The sequence below is a fragment of the Bidens hawaiensis genome, unplaced genomic scaffold (assembly GCF_021521415.1).
Source record: "Bidens hawaiensis isolate Kalapana, Puna unplaced genomic scaffold, B.hawaiensis_p1.1 tig00000326_1, whole genome shotgun sequence".
In the NCBI taxonomy this organism is placed as follows: domain Eukaryota; kingdom Viridiplantae; phylum Streptophyta; class Magnoliopsida; order Asterales; family Asteraceae; genus Bidens; species Bidens hawaiensis.
In genome coordinates, this window is record NW_027491025.1 from 4,778,438 (window position 1) to 4,793,704 (window position 15,267).

Consider the following 15,267-nt stretch of genomic DNA (forward strand, 5'->3'; position numbering starts at 1 on the left):
ACTATTATTACATGAGAAATATTTTCCGAAATTAGTTCATAACCAAATTTCGTTCAATTATACAATTATGATAATGATATATGGAGTGTTCTTGGGTATGTTTTTGCATGTGCATTATTTCTTTTATCAAATTCATTTTTTTTTTTTAAAAAAATCATTTTGTTATATAAAAATCAATTTATGTATAATAAGAAGTAATACATTTATCAATATACATTATATATTTTTTATTTATAATATACGGGCAGTAATTAAAAAAACAATAAACATTCTTCATAAAATTCTACACACATAACAACAAATTCAACAACGTTCCTATTTGTGAGATCAACTGCGTACAACGACATCCTAAATGACGAGGTTATTATCAACAACCTTCAGATCCCTCAAACCCCATAATCCAAAATCACTTCCAATTTCATCAAAGTCAACTCCTTCGTCGTCTGTGTCTTTTCAATCGGAATCAAACCTTAATATTAATTGGTCCGTATATCTCATCCTCTCAACCAATCCCCCCATCAAAACTTACGTCGGCGTCACCAACAATTTCACTCGCCGGTAATTGTTCATACATGCTTTAAAATTGCATTAAATTCATGTAATTTGTTAATTAGGATCTTCGGTTTTTACCATTTTTGTAATAATGATATGGGTTCGATTTGAAAATGGGTTTAGTTTGGTTCGGGTCATAACGGGCTCTTGTTACCAGACTATGTTAAGCAGAGCCCGTTTTGATCCGACCGAACCAAACTGAACCCTTTTTTTAATTCGGTCGCTTCTAACCTGAACCCATTTTGACCCTGACCTAGGCCTGTAAATGAACTGAACGTTCGTTTATTTAATAAACAAATGAACATGAACAAAAAAATCTGCAACGAATGAGCATGAACACATGTTTCGTTCATTTATTTATGTTCGTGAACGCTCGTTTTTGTTTGTTAATGTCTGTTTATATATGTTCGTTTATGTTCATTTATTTACATATTAATAGAAAATTATTAAATATTATATGGATGAGTAAGTACCCTACTTAATGGTTTCATATTTGCTTGTTTGGGTTCATTTATGTTTGTGAACTGTGTGTTTATATCTTAAACAAACGAACACGAACATGTTCATTTTTTAAATAAACGAACATGAAGACAAGTATTTGTTTGATTAAGTGTTCGTGTTCATTCGGTTCATTTACAGGCATACCCTGCCCTGTTACCCGACTCACCCTTTTGCCTGGTCTAGATCAATATGACAAAAGAAAGATATTATGTGAAACATTAACTTGTTATAGTTGAATGATAAACTAAAACGAGGCCGACTCGTGAAGAACACTAAGCACCATTTGTGAATGATAACAAATTTTTTATTTGGAATGCTTTAATACTAGTATATACTACTAATGTAGTAATGTATTTGACACGGTTGCATCAAGTTAAAGGATGTTTTCAGAATCTAATATAGTTTTCTTTTATTACCATATGGTTTTCTTATACTTGATTTATCTTTTGCAGCTTGAAACAACATAATGGTGAAATAAACGGTGGTGCAAAAGCAACACAAGCTGGAAGACCATGGATTTGTGCGTGCATCGTTCGAGGTTTTGAAAGTAAAAGTGAAGGTAAATACGTAATATGCTACACTTTTCTGTTATCATTTTGCAAAACAGTTAACAAGTATATTTGCAACACTATTTGCAAAAGCGTATGGATTCGAGTCTTGATGTGCTTTCGCTTACAAGTTTATGATCCCAATAATTGGATAGATGTTGCAATTTTAACTAATTTAACTATGAATGAGTTGATTTGAATTATATGTTATGAGTGACAGGTCAAATGGGTAAAGAAAGGATTAGCTAAAGATGAAATTGATATCATTTTCTGATATTATATGTGCACACTTGTGGTATTAATTTATTGATGATCAATAACATCTAACATTGGTTTAATAATGTTTTGTCGTGTGGGAGCATGCAAGTTTGAGTTTAAATGGAAAAGCGTGTCCAGTAAAATGACGCGTAAAAAGAACTCGAAGGACGATAGCGGGCTTCATTTGCTGCAACACAGAAATGCAGCACTGCAGAAAGTAAAAGGTTCGATTGATTGCATTAACTTAGAATTTGACTGGAAATTAGAACTACTCTGATCTCTCTGCCTGCTTCTGCTTCCAGTTATTTATTTATATTTAATTTTTTATATAGAAAATTATGATTAAGAATGTAATTGTATACAACAATTTAACTGTTTGACATGTTAAAATGACCAAAACTGTTGTAAATTTACCAAGCAAAGGAGAATTTTGTTTTGTTTTGTATCTATGTTTCTTAAAAATGATGTTTATTATTTTCATCTATGTACCAGTTGATGAACCAACTTTGTGATTGGTCATATTAGACGGTAAGCTTAAGCGCTCCAGGCTCGAGCTCCGCTCAGTTACTTTTGGAATAAAGGGAAATTGCTAAACGAGCTTGGTAAATTTTGAATTTTTAATCACCAACTAAACGAGCCTGGATCATGAGCAATTCTATATGTATAAACTTATTTTTAATTTTTTATAATTATGATTTAACATATATAATACTACATATATGTAATAATATAAAAGTTATATTAAATTAAATTATTTTAATTATGTAAATTTTAAGCTTGTTTAGGCTTGCAAACCTTCTCCAACTTGAGATCGTCTATTAAATGAACTTCAATTTGGGTTCGGCTTGAGCTTGTTTATGCCTCTGTTAGAGATGTGACACCTTCTTTCTCTGTGTACAGTTTATGAGTTTTAACAATTCTTAAATCATAAGAAAGAAAACATCCAAAAAAGCCCAAAAAACCATATATTAATTCACACATCATTATACATGATCAAACTTCCATACATTTACTTTCCGGGGACAAAGTTTGTAGCATAAGCCCATGCATTGTTGGCAACAGGGTCCGCAAGGTGGTCAGCCAAGTTCTCCAACGGTCCCTTTCCGGTCACGATGGCTTGAACAAAGAACCCGAACATAGAGAACATGGCTAGTCTACCGTTCTTAAGCTCCTTCACCTTCAACTCAGCAAAAGCCTCTGGATCATCAGCAAGGCCCAATGGGTAAAAGCTACCACCGGGGTATAGCGGGTCAACAACCTCACCCAAGGGCCCACCGGCAATTCTGTATCCCTCAACCGCACCCATCAAGATCACTTGGGTGGCCCAAATGGCCAAGATGCTTTGTGCATGGATCAAACCTGGGTTTCCCAAGTAATCAAGCCCACCTTCGCTAAAGATTTGGGATCCGGCCTTGAACCACACGGCCTCACCGAACTTAACACCGTTGCGGGCCAAGAGCTCTGGGAAGACACACCCAAGAGCCCCGAGCATGGCCCATCTGGAGTGGATGACCTCAAGCTCACGGTTCTTGGCAAATGTCTCCGGGTCAGCAGAAAGCCCAGCAGTGTCCCAACCGTAGTCACCAGGGAATTCTCCAGTGAGATATGATGGGGCTTCACCAGAGAATGGGCCCAAGTACTTGACACGGTCAGGGCCATACCATGGGCTTCCTGATGGTGCAACCTTCTTGGGTGCTGCGGTTTTCCTCATGGAAACTCGTCCGTTTCTGAGAAGCTCGGAACCAGATGGATTTATAAATAGTTTGTAAATAGTTTTTTAAGTTTCAGCTCGTTTATTATTAGTTTATTAAGAAATGCATTTATAAATTTATAAATATAGTGGTTATTGTTTTTCATTTATATTTATAATTATAATGTTATATAAAAACAAAAATATATATTTTTAGGTTAATTTATTATAGTTTACAACCATAAGCCAGATCTGCCTTTGATCTCTATAGTCACATAATTCTTAGAACTGAATGAAAATACATCTAGCTAATATCCCGGATAGAAAATCTCTTATGGAAACAAAAAATATACACGTCTTCTTTGGATTGGTCCTTTGAAATTAGGGATTGAAGATATCATCCACCAATCAAAATCAAGAAAGAGATATTAATTATAAGAAAACTAAAATTCAACACCCTTATTTGACTATATATACCATCTTAAATAACTCATAAAACTCAAGCAGTTAACCTCCCTTAATAACACATTTTCTCATTCCAATGGCTGCTTCATCCATGGCTCTCTCATCTCCTTTCACCGGCCAATCCGTGAAAACCGCTCCATCCGGTTCAGAAATTTTCGGAAACGGACGGGTTTCCATGAGGAAAACCGTAGCACCCAAGAAGGTTGCACCATCAGAAAGCCCATGGTACGGCCCTGACCGTGTCAAGTACTTGGGCCCATTCTCTGGTGAAGCCCCATCATACCTCACTGGAGAATTCCCCGGTGACTACGGTTGGGACACTGCTGGGCTTTCTGCTGACCCAGAGACATTTGCGAAGAACCGTGAGCTTGAGGTCATCCACTCCAGATGGGCCATGCTCGGGGCTCTCGGGTGCGTCTTCCCAGAGCTCTTGGCCCGCAATGGTGTTAAGTTCGGTGAGGCCGTGTGGTTCAAGGCCAGATCCCAAATCTTTAGCGAAGGTGGGCTTGATTACTTGGGAAACCCAAGTTTGATCCATGCACAAAGCATCTTGGCCATTTGGGCCACCCAAGTGATCTTGATGGGTGCGGTTGAGGGATACAGAATTGCCGGTGGGCCCTTGGGTGAGGTTGTTGACCCGCTATACCCCGGTGGTAGCTTTGACCCGTTGGGCCTTGCTGATGATCCAAAGGCTTTTGCTGAGTTGAAGGTGAAGGAGCTTAAGAACGGTAGACTAGCCATGTTCTCTATGTTCGGGTTCTTTGTTCAAGCTATTGTGACCGGAAAGGGAACGTTGGAGAACTTGGCTGACCACCTTGCGGACCCTGTTGCCAACAATGCATGGGCTTATGCTACAAACTTTGTTCCCGGAAAGTGAAATATTAAGTTCCTTGTAAATTAATGTTGAATATTCACATTATTGCTCATTAAAAAAAGTTTCAGTTTCATTAACTTATATAATCATTTTCCCGTCCAACTGTTATGTAATTCGATCCAAATTTTCAAAATATGAGTAATTATTTGTTAGAAAATCTTTGTATCTTCAAATAACATTTTAACAGGATTAATAAAAACTCACAGATTCGCCTTATATTTTTGATGGAACACACAGTGAATATCAATCAATCATACCTAGTAGAATCCCACCAATAGCAAAGCTATAAGTAGGGTCTGGGGAGGGTGGGATGTAGGCACACCGTACCTCTATCCGATGGGATAGAGAGGTGGCTTCCAGGGAGACCCACAGCTCAAGATAACATTGTATGGGAGAAAAAGAAGGGGCATCAAAGTATAATAGTGATAAAATTGATAATAGCACGTAGTAAAATTAATAATACTAATACATGTATAGATAACCATATATAACTAAATGAGAAGAGAAAACATAATGGTGTGTGACCAAAATCAGGTAACGAAAAACCGCTAAGGTATTCCTTACTCCCTAAAAATCCTTAGCCTTAATTCTAAGTCTCCAAGAATTCCTATCCTCAACCATGTCCTCTGAGAGACTTAGGTCTAGCAAATCATGTCTAATACTCTAATCCCAAGTCAATTTAGGTCGGCCTCTACCCCTCCTCCCCGCTATAATAATGTTTTCTACTGATCTAACAGGGTTCGTCATCTGTCTTCTCTTCACATGTCCAAACCATCTCAATCTCCACTCTCTTATCTTGTAAGATATGTTAGCTACCGCTAATCTCTCCCGAAACACCTTGTTTGTTATTCGGTCTATGTTATTCGGTCTAACCTTGTGTGCCCACACATCCAGCGTAACATTCTCATCTCTGCTACCTCCAATTTCCGCTCTTATGTCTTCTTGATGGCCCAACAATCTGTTCCATATAATATTAGCAACACAATCAATTGATGATAACATTCATACTTTAACCTGATGTAGACCCAACTTGCTCTTTAAACTATATTAGAGACATTATGACCTAATAAAACCGAGTCATCGCTAACTACAATACGTAACCGTTGGAAACCCTTTCTGTTAATTATTAAACCTCTCACAACAGTTTGGTTACTTTTAAATCTACACGTACAGTATTAGACCAAACTACAAGACACCACAAACACCACAATATTCGAGCACAAATTCCAAACAAAACCCGCTACATCTCAATACGACATATCTCTTAAGCTGCCAATGCCGCAGTCTACATCGTGCTTTTGTGGCCACAACCAATACTGTTGGCTTCACTAGATTTTTCCAACTTTGAGAACTCTCCACTACTGTCGGTCGTGGTCAATGCAGCCAACCGTGGCCTCTCTTAGTTTCGTCAGGGTAATCTTTATTCATCACTCATGTATTTAGTGTTATAATATTCTTGACTCTCTTCCCCCCTTATAGTATAAGATTTTAGCCCTCCAACAACTAGCTATGCAACCTGGTCATCAATTAATACGCACCGACGCAACTCTCACCCAACCCAAATACAATTAATATGGAAATCGAATACGTGGGAACTCTCGTGTTAGTATCTGGGACAGTTTCCAATTTGGTTAGTCGACCACTCAAAACACAGTATATGGTCACTGCAATCGATCAACCTTTCTGATTTGTTGCACAGACAAATCACGTAGAAGTTGATTTTCAAATAACCAAATTGTTGACCTCTTTAGAAAGTCATTGCCAACACCTAGGTTTCTATCTTATCATCTAGGCTACATGTCATTCCCCATCCTTAACTTGCAGGGGATACTATAATTGCTATACCAGATGATATTTATATATAACTAAAACCCTATCTATAGGGGTATATATAACCATATTATGAGCACAATCAATTTACAATGTGATCCCTCTTTTAACTATTGTTAGGCCAGCTAACTTCAACACATTGAAATGAAGGGAGAAGGGCAAGGTGGCAATGAAATTTCGATAACTCCTTCAAGCATTTGAACAACCTTCTTCATAGAAGGCCTTAGAGATGGATCCTCCTGGATGCACCACATCGCAACCATCACCAGCCTCTCGACCCTCTTCATGTCATTCTTCGCCTCGTCGTCACTCTCAATCAACATTTCTATATTTCGTCGTTTGTAACAATCATACGCCCAATCTGTTAGAATGATTTCTTCTTCGTTCTCGCTCTCTACCTTGACGTTCTTTCTACAACAAATAATCTCTAGTAACAATACGCCGTAACTATAAACATCCACTTTCACCGTAACCGGTTTGCTCCTAAACCATTCTGGTGCTACATATCCTTTTCTCCCTCTAATCATTGTATTTGTTTGAGTTTGATCACTCATTAGAAGCTTTGCTAAACCAAAATCAGATATCCTGGCTGTAAAAGATTCATCAAGAAGCACATTTTGTGGCTTGATGTCACAATGGATAATTTGTGTGGTGCATTCTTCATGTAAATACGCAATCCCTCTGGCTATCCCAATCGCCATTTGTACCCTCTTGTTCCAATCTGGCTTTGATATCCCGAAAACAAAACTTGCAAGTGTCCCATTGCTCATAAACTCGTAAACACGGAGCTTGATTGGACCTTCTTCACAAAACCCTATGAGTCTAACCAAGTTCTTGTGATGTGTTTTCGCTATGACACTTGCCTCCGTTTTGAACTCCTTATCACCTTCTTCTACTAGTTTTCTAGTTTCTTGATGGATACTATTGACTTGGAACCCAAAGATGAGTTTGTGATAACACCCTTGTAAACAGTTCCAAATGTGCCTCTTCCTAGCTCTTCCCTAAAGCCATCTGTTGCATCTTTTAGCTCTTCAAAGGTGAAAACACGAAAATTAGTCTCTAAGAGGCTTGAACTTGTATTCAGCTTCTTGGTCTTTTGGTACGAGAGAAAAATAGCAATGGAACTCGCCCCAACAAGTACAAAATTTACAGGCAAAGAAGATCCTAAAAGTATTGATAGAACTAGAACCAGTCTTGACTGATCCTTCTTATCACCATTCACCTTCTCCAAATCACTGTCCGAAGAAATGTTGTTATTACCTTTTGGTATCTTAATGAGAGCCTTCCCGTACGTATCCCTCTCGTTCCTCCCATTTGAAAGTGGCAACTTTTTCTTCCAACATATTCCATCTTTTATAACCGCAACAATACAGTTGCAATCCCCAAAACAAGATCGGCTACACTCGTCTTCACTTGATAAGGGAAACCGCTCATAATTCTGTGAAGAAGGCCAATATGCATTGTTGATTGACCTTATCTCATAGGTTTCCCTAACCTTTTCCAAATCGTTTGCGTCACAACTTTGAACAATCTCTTGCTTGCATCCCCCATACGGATTACTAGAATCAAGAAGCTTAAACCCTGGTAAACAAACACATGACGGCCGTCCATAAGAATCTAGCGAGCAAATGCTATTAAATCCACAAGGTCCTCTTCCATAATCACCGGTGGAGCCCATACATATGTTCTGTGGCTCACACCAAACACTACGCCACGCTTCATCCCATTTAGCCCCGTCACGTGGAGACTTTGGGTGCGAATACAACGTGAACAACCCGTCAAAATCAAGTGTCGCTCGGAAATAATAATCTCTTGGGGACTTCATATTATGGGATGTAAGATTGATTAAACCTCCATTCCTTCTAACAACATATAAACCACCAGTTTCATTGAAAACCACTCGATTCCCCGAGTTCATAACGTTATTTTCATCAGCAATCTTACTACGATAATAAGGATCGTAGGAAACACCAGATGGGTTAGAAACAACTGTGAGAACAAGATCGCCTTCTGGAACTAAACGCAACTGATACCTTCCAATAGAAAAACTACTTCTTGTTTCTCTTGAAGACAAAACATCATTAATCTGGAGTTCTTGGGTAGGCAACATTGTATCTGTAGGATGTTCAAAACTCTGCCATAGATATCTATTACTGGAACTACCATCTGCTAGAATAAAGTTACCAGAATCAAGCAACGAACCGTAGGACGCGTTAGTACTCTGGGCCTCCCAAATGGTAGCCCCATTAGGGTCTGTCAGCTTGAGCCGCCCACCGAATGTGAGCTCAAGTTTAGATCTTTCTTGTGCAAGATTGTCTCCATTGGCGTACCAGACTATAGTTTTGTTAGTTAATCATCGACCCTGTTAAGTTTATCAGAAAATACCGTTAGTATAGTTTAGTGCCAAAATTGTAATTAGATGATAGTTTGTGTAGAAACTGTAAATAAATAGAACAGATGTAACGTTTTATGAAACGTCACGACCCTTGCCGGAGTAACCGTCAAGTAACCGTCGCGGGCAATAACCGTCACCGGAGGGTATAAATACCCCTCCCTGGTTGATTGTAATCATCACAAACACATTCAATTAATAATAAAGAAATCGTTTCCATATTATTGTGTGTTCATATTATTGTTAATCGATCCAATTTGTTATCAAATTGGTATTAGAGCGCAGGAAGTTATAGAGAAGGAGTTTGTGTTTCTTGATCAATTTTACTAACCCTAAAATTGATAATAGGAAAAAAGCGCTTACCGGTTCCGAAATCGAAATCCCGAAGTGACTGTGGATTCCATAACCTTGCAGATTGCAAAACCCCAGATCGTCGAAGCCTGAGTATCGATTAGGGCAACCAGTTATATCGCAAGTGACGCGATTACGACCAGGGAAGATCGCTAGACGAGCGATTAAAGGAGACGAAAAGATCGGCTCCATCTTGATTCAAGAAGAAGATTGAATCCCCGGTTGTGGCAGCGTGGAACCAGAGGAAGAAGAATAAGAAAAACCAGAAAGTTGGTTTTTCTGGTGTTCTTGGAAAAAAATGATTTTTATTAAACAAAATATTTTTTGTTTAACTTTCAATTAAAAAAAAACAAAACTACGTAAAAAATTTTTTTAAGAAAAAAACAAATTTTAATTTTCCAAACTGAAAATTAAATTACTCGAAATCTTAAAAGGGTAAGTTTTGTTTAGTTTGAATTTTGCATCGAAGAACCGATAGCAAGCCAACCCGTTTATAGCGATTAAGGAAAATATCGCACGATGTCAGACGGACAAGAAACCTCGACATGTCAGAATAGCCAAACCAACCACCCAAGGGAGAACACGTCGTTATCCTTTCGATGTCCCATACTAAATTCCACAAACTATACAATATGGGCAGTAAAAAGTAAAGCAATTTTTAACGTTCATGGATTATGGGAAGCCATTGAACCAGAAGAAGGAAAAATTGTTGACCCAAAAAGGAACAACATGGCAATAGCCTACCTTTATCAAGCACTGCCAGAAGACGTGGTACTACAAGTAGCTCAATATACGAAAGCTACAGAAATATGGGAAGAAATCAAAGTAAGAAATATGGGTGTCGAAAGAGTAAAAAAAGCACGACTCTCAACTCTAAGGGCTGAGTTTGAGTCATTAAAGATGAAAGATGGAGAAACCATCGATGATTTCTCGGGAAAATTAAACGGGCTAGTCTCCAAAGCCGTAACGCTTGGCGCAACAATTGATGAATCTGACATGGTCAGAAAACTCCTTGACTCCATGCCAGATCATTTTATTCATATCGTTGCAACAATCGAACAATGCTATGATGTTGACAACATGAAGTTGGAAGAAGCCATAGGGAGACTTAAAGCATATGAAGAACGAATCAAAGGAAAAGAAGATTCGAGTATGAAGGATAGTAAACTTTTGTTTACTCGCTCGCAAGGAAAGTATAAACAACAAGCTGGTTATCGTCCTAAGCAAGGACAAAATCGTAATAATTACAACGGCCGTGGAAAGAGCCGTGAGCATGGAAAGCCATTTAGACAAGACCGTGGAGGTCAAGGATCATCGTCAAATGATCGAAAGGACCAGTCAAAGTATAAAGACAAAAGTCAAATAAAGTGTTACCAATGTAATGAACTTGGTCATTACGCATCTGAGTGTCAAAAGTCCAAGAATAAAGAAGAAGCCAATATCGTTCAAACAGAACAAGTAATAAAAACTCTCTTGTTAGCTAGCTGTAGCTCCAAACCAGAAGATGCAATTTTCCTCAATGAAGAAAAGATAACACCAAGAAAATCTGAAGCCGAACCAAGTAATAAAGATATATGGTACTTAGACAACGGAGCAAGCAACCATATGACAAGCATTAAATCTCATTTCTATGAATTAAACGAAGACATTAATGGAGAAGTAAAATTCAGAGACGGCTCGCACGTGAAGATAAGAGGGAAAGGCTCAATACGAGTCAATTGGAATAATGGTGAAGAAAAGACAATCACCGACGTATATTACATACCCGATCTTCGAAATAACATTTTGAGCTTAGGACAAGCTACTGAAAATGGGTGTGATATACGGATAAAGAACGAGTTTTTTTGGATATATGATGACTCTGGTGATCTCCCAATGAAGGTGGAAAGGTCACAAAATCGTCTCTACAAAGTAAAGCTTGATACGGGAAAATCAATGTGTTTTCTTACAAAAGCAAACGAGACGTCAATGTTGTGGCATGCAAGACTCGGACACATTGGATTCGAGTTCGTTAAAATGATTGTTAAGAAAAATATGGCCAAGGGTGTGCCAGATTTTACCCACCAGCCACAAGTATGTGATATATGTCTAGCTGGAAAACAAACACGACACTCATTTCCAGCTCAAACACAATTTCGAGCAAAGCGACCGCTTGAATTAGTCTAAGGCGATCTATGTGGCCCAATCTCACCAACAACACAATCCGGTAACAAATATGTGTTTTTATTGGTGGATGATTACTCTCGATATATGTGGGCATATATCATAAAGTCTAAGGATGAAGCATTGAACTTTTTCGTTAAGTTCAAAGAAGTAGTTGAAGTTGAAACAGGTCATAAGATTAAGACCTTAAGAACTGACAGAGGAGGAGAGTTTACCTCGAAAAAGTTCAAGACATTTTGTGAAAGAAATGGTATACTACGACAACTCACAGCCCCTTACACTCCACAGCAGAATGGAGTGGTAGAACGCAAGAACAGAACCGTGATCGGAACTACACGGTGCCTACTAAAAGTTATGAATGTCCCACAAAACTTTTGGGGTGAAGGAGTGAGACATGTGGTGTATGTGCTAAATCGCACACCAACAAAGGCCCTCGAAAACATAACACCATATGAAGCAATGTTAGGGCGAAAGCCGAATTTGAAGCACTTGAGAGTGTTCGGCTGTGTGGCTCACGCGAAGATTCCTGCAATAAATTTAAGGAAACTTGATGATCGAAGTGAAAGAACCATTTATTTGGGTACAGAACCAGGAAGTAAAGCATATCGGTTATATAACCCAAATAAAAATAAAGTAATGGTGAGCCGCGATGTGGAATTTGAAGAAAACAAGGCATGGGATTGGAAGAATCATCCCACAAACGCCGATAAAGGACCCGAATGGGTAGACTTTGTGGTTGAAGGAGAATTAACCACAAACGATGATAATCATTATGAGACCTATGGGGAAGATCCCGATGAACCAGACGCCCCAAGTACCCCACCAAGCCAAGGATCACAGTCGATAGGGCAAAGTACACCCTCAACAGACTCTAACTCGTCCAGTCCAAGTCAAGATGAATCTCCCGTGTTTTCGCAAAATGAATCAGTAAATGAAAACATTGAAAGTGAAGAGATAGACCCTAACGTAGATGACACACCAATTCAAGGTCTACGTAATTTGGCCGAAATATATGAAAGAGCTCCAGCCATGGACGAGCATGGAGATTTTGTAATTCAAGGAGTTGACATGTATGGAAATGAACTCCTGTTGATGCACGAAGAACCAATGAATTACAAAGAAGCGACTGGAAATAATGCATGGTAAAAGGCAATGAAAGATGAGTTAGATTCGATAGAAAAGAATAAAACATGGATACTGACCAACCTACCTACTGGACACAAGCCCATTGGTTTGAAATGGGTATTTAAGCTGAAAAAAGATGCGAAAGGTGAAGTAACAAAATATAAAGCACGCCTTGTCACAAAAGGATACGTACAAAGACATGGTATTGACTATGAAGAAGTATTCGCACTAGTAGCTAGAATCGAAACCGTTCGATTACTACTCGCACTAGCTGCACATGAAGGATGGACTATTCATCACCTCGACGTCAAGACAACATTCTTGCATGGTGAATTAAACGAAGAAGTATATGTAGAACAACCTGAAGGTTTCGTGAAACCAAGAGCTGAAAACAAGGTCTACAAGCTAATAAAAGCATTATATGGACTACGTCAAGCACCACGAGCTTGGAATATTAAATTAAATAATACTTTAAAGGACCTTGGTTTCAAGAAATGTCCAAGAGAAGCAACAGTGTATACACGTGAAAAGGGAAAAAGAAAGTTAATAGTAGGCGTCTATGTTGATGACTTAATCGTAACAGCAAACGATAAAAAAGATATCTCAAAATTCAAACAGCAAATGAAGAAATCATTTGAAATGAGTGATCTTGGAGAACTAAAGTACTATCTAGGGATCGAAGTACTACAAAATGAAGAAGGGGTGACGATAAAGCAATCGGGTTATGCAAAGAAGCTATTAAAGGACGCTGTGATGTTAGAATGTAATCCTACGCGATACCCGATGGAAGCAGGTCTAAAATTATCAAAGAATGAAGAAGGAGCTGAAGCAAATGCAATGGAATACCGAAAGCTGATAGGATGTCTTAGGTATCTAACTCATACAAGACTAGACATCAACTTTGCAGTAGGATATGCAAGTCGGTTTATGCACTCGCCAAAAGTAGCTCACATGAAAGCCGTGAAACACTTACTACGATATGTAAGAGGTACAATAGAGTATGGAATTCAGTACAAGAAAGGAGGCAGAAAAGTATTGAAGGGTTATAGTGATAGCAGCTATAACATGGACATTGATGATGGAAAGAGCACAACTGGAACTGTATTTTATTTCTGTGATGCTCCAATTGCATGGAATACTCAGAAACAATCTACAGTTGCTCTATCATCTTGTGAAGCAGAATTCATGGCAGCCGTCTCAGCTGCATGTCAAGCCTTATGGTTACAAGGATTGTTAGAAGACTTGACTAGTTGGAAGCAAGAGAAAGTGACACTATTTGTGGATAACAGGTCAGCAATAGCATTGATGAAAAATCCAGTGTTTCACGGGCGAAGCAAACATATAAGTACAAAATACCACTTCATACGAGAATGTGTGGAGAAGCAACAAATTGAAGTGGAGCACATTAGTGGCGAGGAACAGAAGACAGATATACTAACGAAGGCATTACCAAGAATCAAGTTCATGGAGATGCGCGAACTACTCGGTGTCAAGGACCTCGCAATACAAGATCGAGATTAAGGGGGTGATTGTTAGTTAATCATCGACCCTGTTAAGTTTATTAGAAAATACCGTTAGTATAGTTTAGTGCCAAAATTGTAATTAGATGATAGTTTGTGTAGAAACTGTAAATATGTAAAATAGAACAGATGTAACGTTTTATGAAACGTCACGACCCTTGCCGGAGTAACCGTCGCCGGCAATAACCGTCACCAGAGGTTATAAATACCCCTCCTTGGTTGATTGTAATAATCACAAACACATTCAATTAATAATAAAGAAATCGTTTCCATATTATTGTGTGTTCATATTATTGTTAATTGATCCAATTTGTTATCAAGTTTTATCTAGTATTTTGTCAAACCAAATTGCCAATTGGAAGAGGTTTTGATTATTAAGACGGTGAAAACCGATGGCAAAATCACCCGAAGGTGATTTCCATGAGGAATCACGGTTGTGTGAAGCGAGAAGGGTTGAGCCTAATGGGATTCTGGAAATGGTTTGAGAGTGTGTTGGGATTATTTGAAATGTGAAGATACAAAATAGAAATAGAAGGTTATAGATGTGTATTTGCATGGAGGCCATTTTCATTAGGAAGAAGAATTTGGTGTGCTTTTTTAGTTTGCTTGTATTGAAAGATGATATATAGATGTGAGGGAATAAGCTCCCAACATATTGCAGGTGACAGCATTGACCAAATCAAAGCATGGTTGAATGACTTGTAACATGTTATTTGGTTAATTACTACTTTTCAAACCCTTTTATCAACGCAAAAGAAGTCATGATCATCCACGTCTCTCAACAATAATTAAACACCATTAGGTAATTTTCCTTACTCTCTTGATAATGACTCGAACCAACAATCTTGAATCTATAATATTGTTTAATATTATGGATGTAGAAAAATCTGCAACTTAAATTATAAATTCTATTAGTTAGTTATAATTATTTAACTTCTGAAGTCTTTAAGGAGTTAATTTGACTGGACTTTTATGCGGTCTTCCTTAATTATTTGATC

At 38.2% G+C, this 15,267-nt stretch overlaps 3 protein-coding genes and 1 pseudogene across 3 annotated transcripts; 2 read left to right on the forward strand and 2 right to left on the reverse strand.

The window, feature by feature from the left end:
- The first annotated feature begins 352 nt into the window (after positions 1-352).
- LOC143621513 (structure-specific endonuclease subunit slx1-like) lies at positions 353-2,248 on the forward strand. Its single transcript, XM_077092925.1, has 3 exons — positions 353-558; positions 1,506-1,612; positions 1,961-2,248. Exons 1-3 carry the CDS (start codon positions 353-355, stop codon positions 2,134-2,136), a joined length of 489 nt encoding a protein of 162 aa, XP_076949040.1. The 3' UTR covers positions 2,137-2,248.
- A 561-nt stretch (positions 2,249-2,809) lies between these two features.
- LOC143622234 (chlorophyll a-b binding protein AB80, chloroplastic) lies at positions 2,810-3,609 on the reverse strand. The gene has a single exon (XM_077093434.1). The coding sequence runs from the start codon at positions 3,568-3,570 to the stop codon at positions 2,869-2,871; it is 702 nt and encodes a 233-aa protein (XP_076949549.1). The 5' UTR covers positions 3,571-3,609; the 3' UTR covers positions 2,810-2,868.
- A 417-nt stretch (positions 3,610-4,026) lies between these two features.
- LOC143622226 (chlorophyll a-b binding protein, chloroplastic-like) lies at positions 4,027-4,906 on the forward strand. Its single transcript, XM_077093429.1, has one exon. The coding sequence runs from the start codon at positions 4,091-4,093 to the stop codon at positions 4,889-4,891; it is 801 nt and encodes a 266-aa protein (XP_076949544.1). The 5' UTR covers positions 4,027-4,090; the 3' UTR covers positions 4,892-4,906.
- Positions 4,907-6,849: 1,943 nt separating this feature from the next.
- LOC143621902 (G-type lectin S-receptor-like serine/threonine-protein kinase LECRK2) lies at positions 6,850-14,834 on the reverse strand (annotated as a pseudogene).
- Between the last annotated feature and the right edge of the window lie 433 nt (positions 14,835-15,267).

Bases quoted from the DNA above. Each gene is read 5' to 3' on its own strand.
- LOC143622234 (XM_077093434.1), bottom strand. From the start codon at position 3,570: ATGAGGAAAACCGCAGCACCCAAGAAGGTTGCACCATCAGGAAGCCCA.
- LOC143621513 (XM_077092925.1), top strand. From the start codon at position 353: ATGACGAGGTTATTATCAACAACCTTCAGATCCCTCAAACCCCATAAT. The intron at 559-1,505 runs GTAATTGTTCAT...TATCTTTTGCAG, and splicing joins ACCAACAATTTCACTCGCCG to CTTGAAACAACATAATGGTG. The intron at 1,613-1,960 runs GTAAATACGTAA...GTCGTGTGGGAG, and splicing joins TTTTGAAAGTAAAAGTGAAG to CATGCAAGTTTGAGTTTAAA.
- LOC143622226 (XM_077093429.1), top strand. From the start codon at position 4,091: ATGGCTGCTTCATCCATGGCTCTCTCATCTCCTTTCACCGGCCAATCC.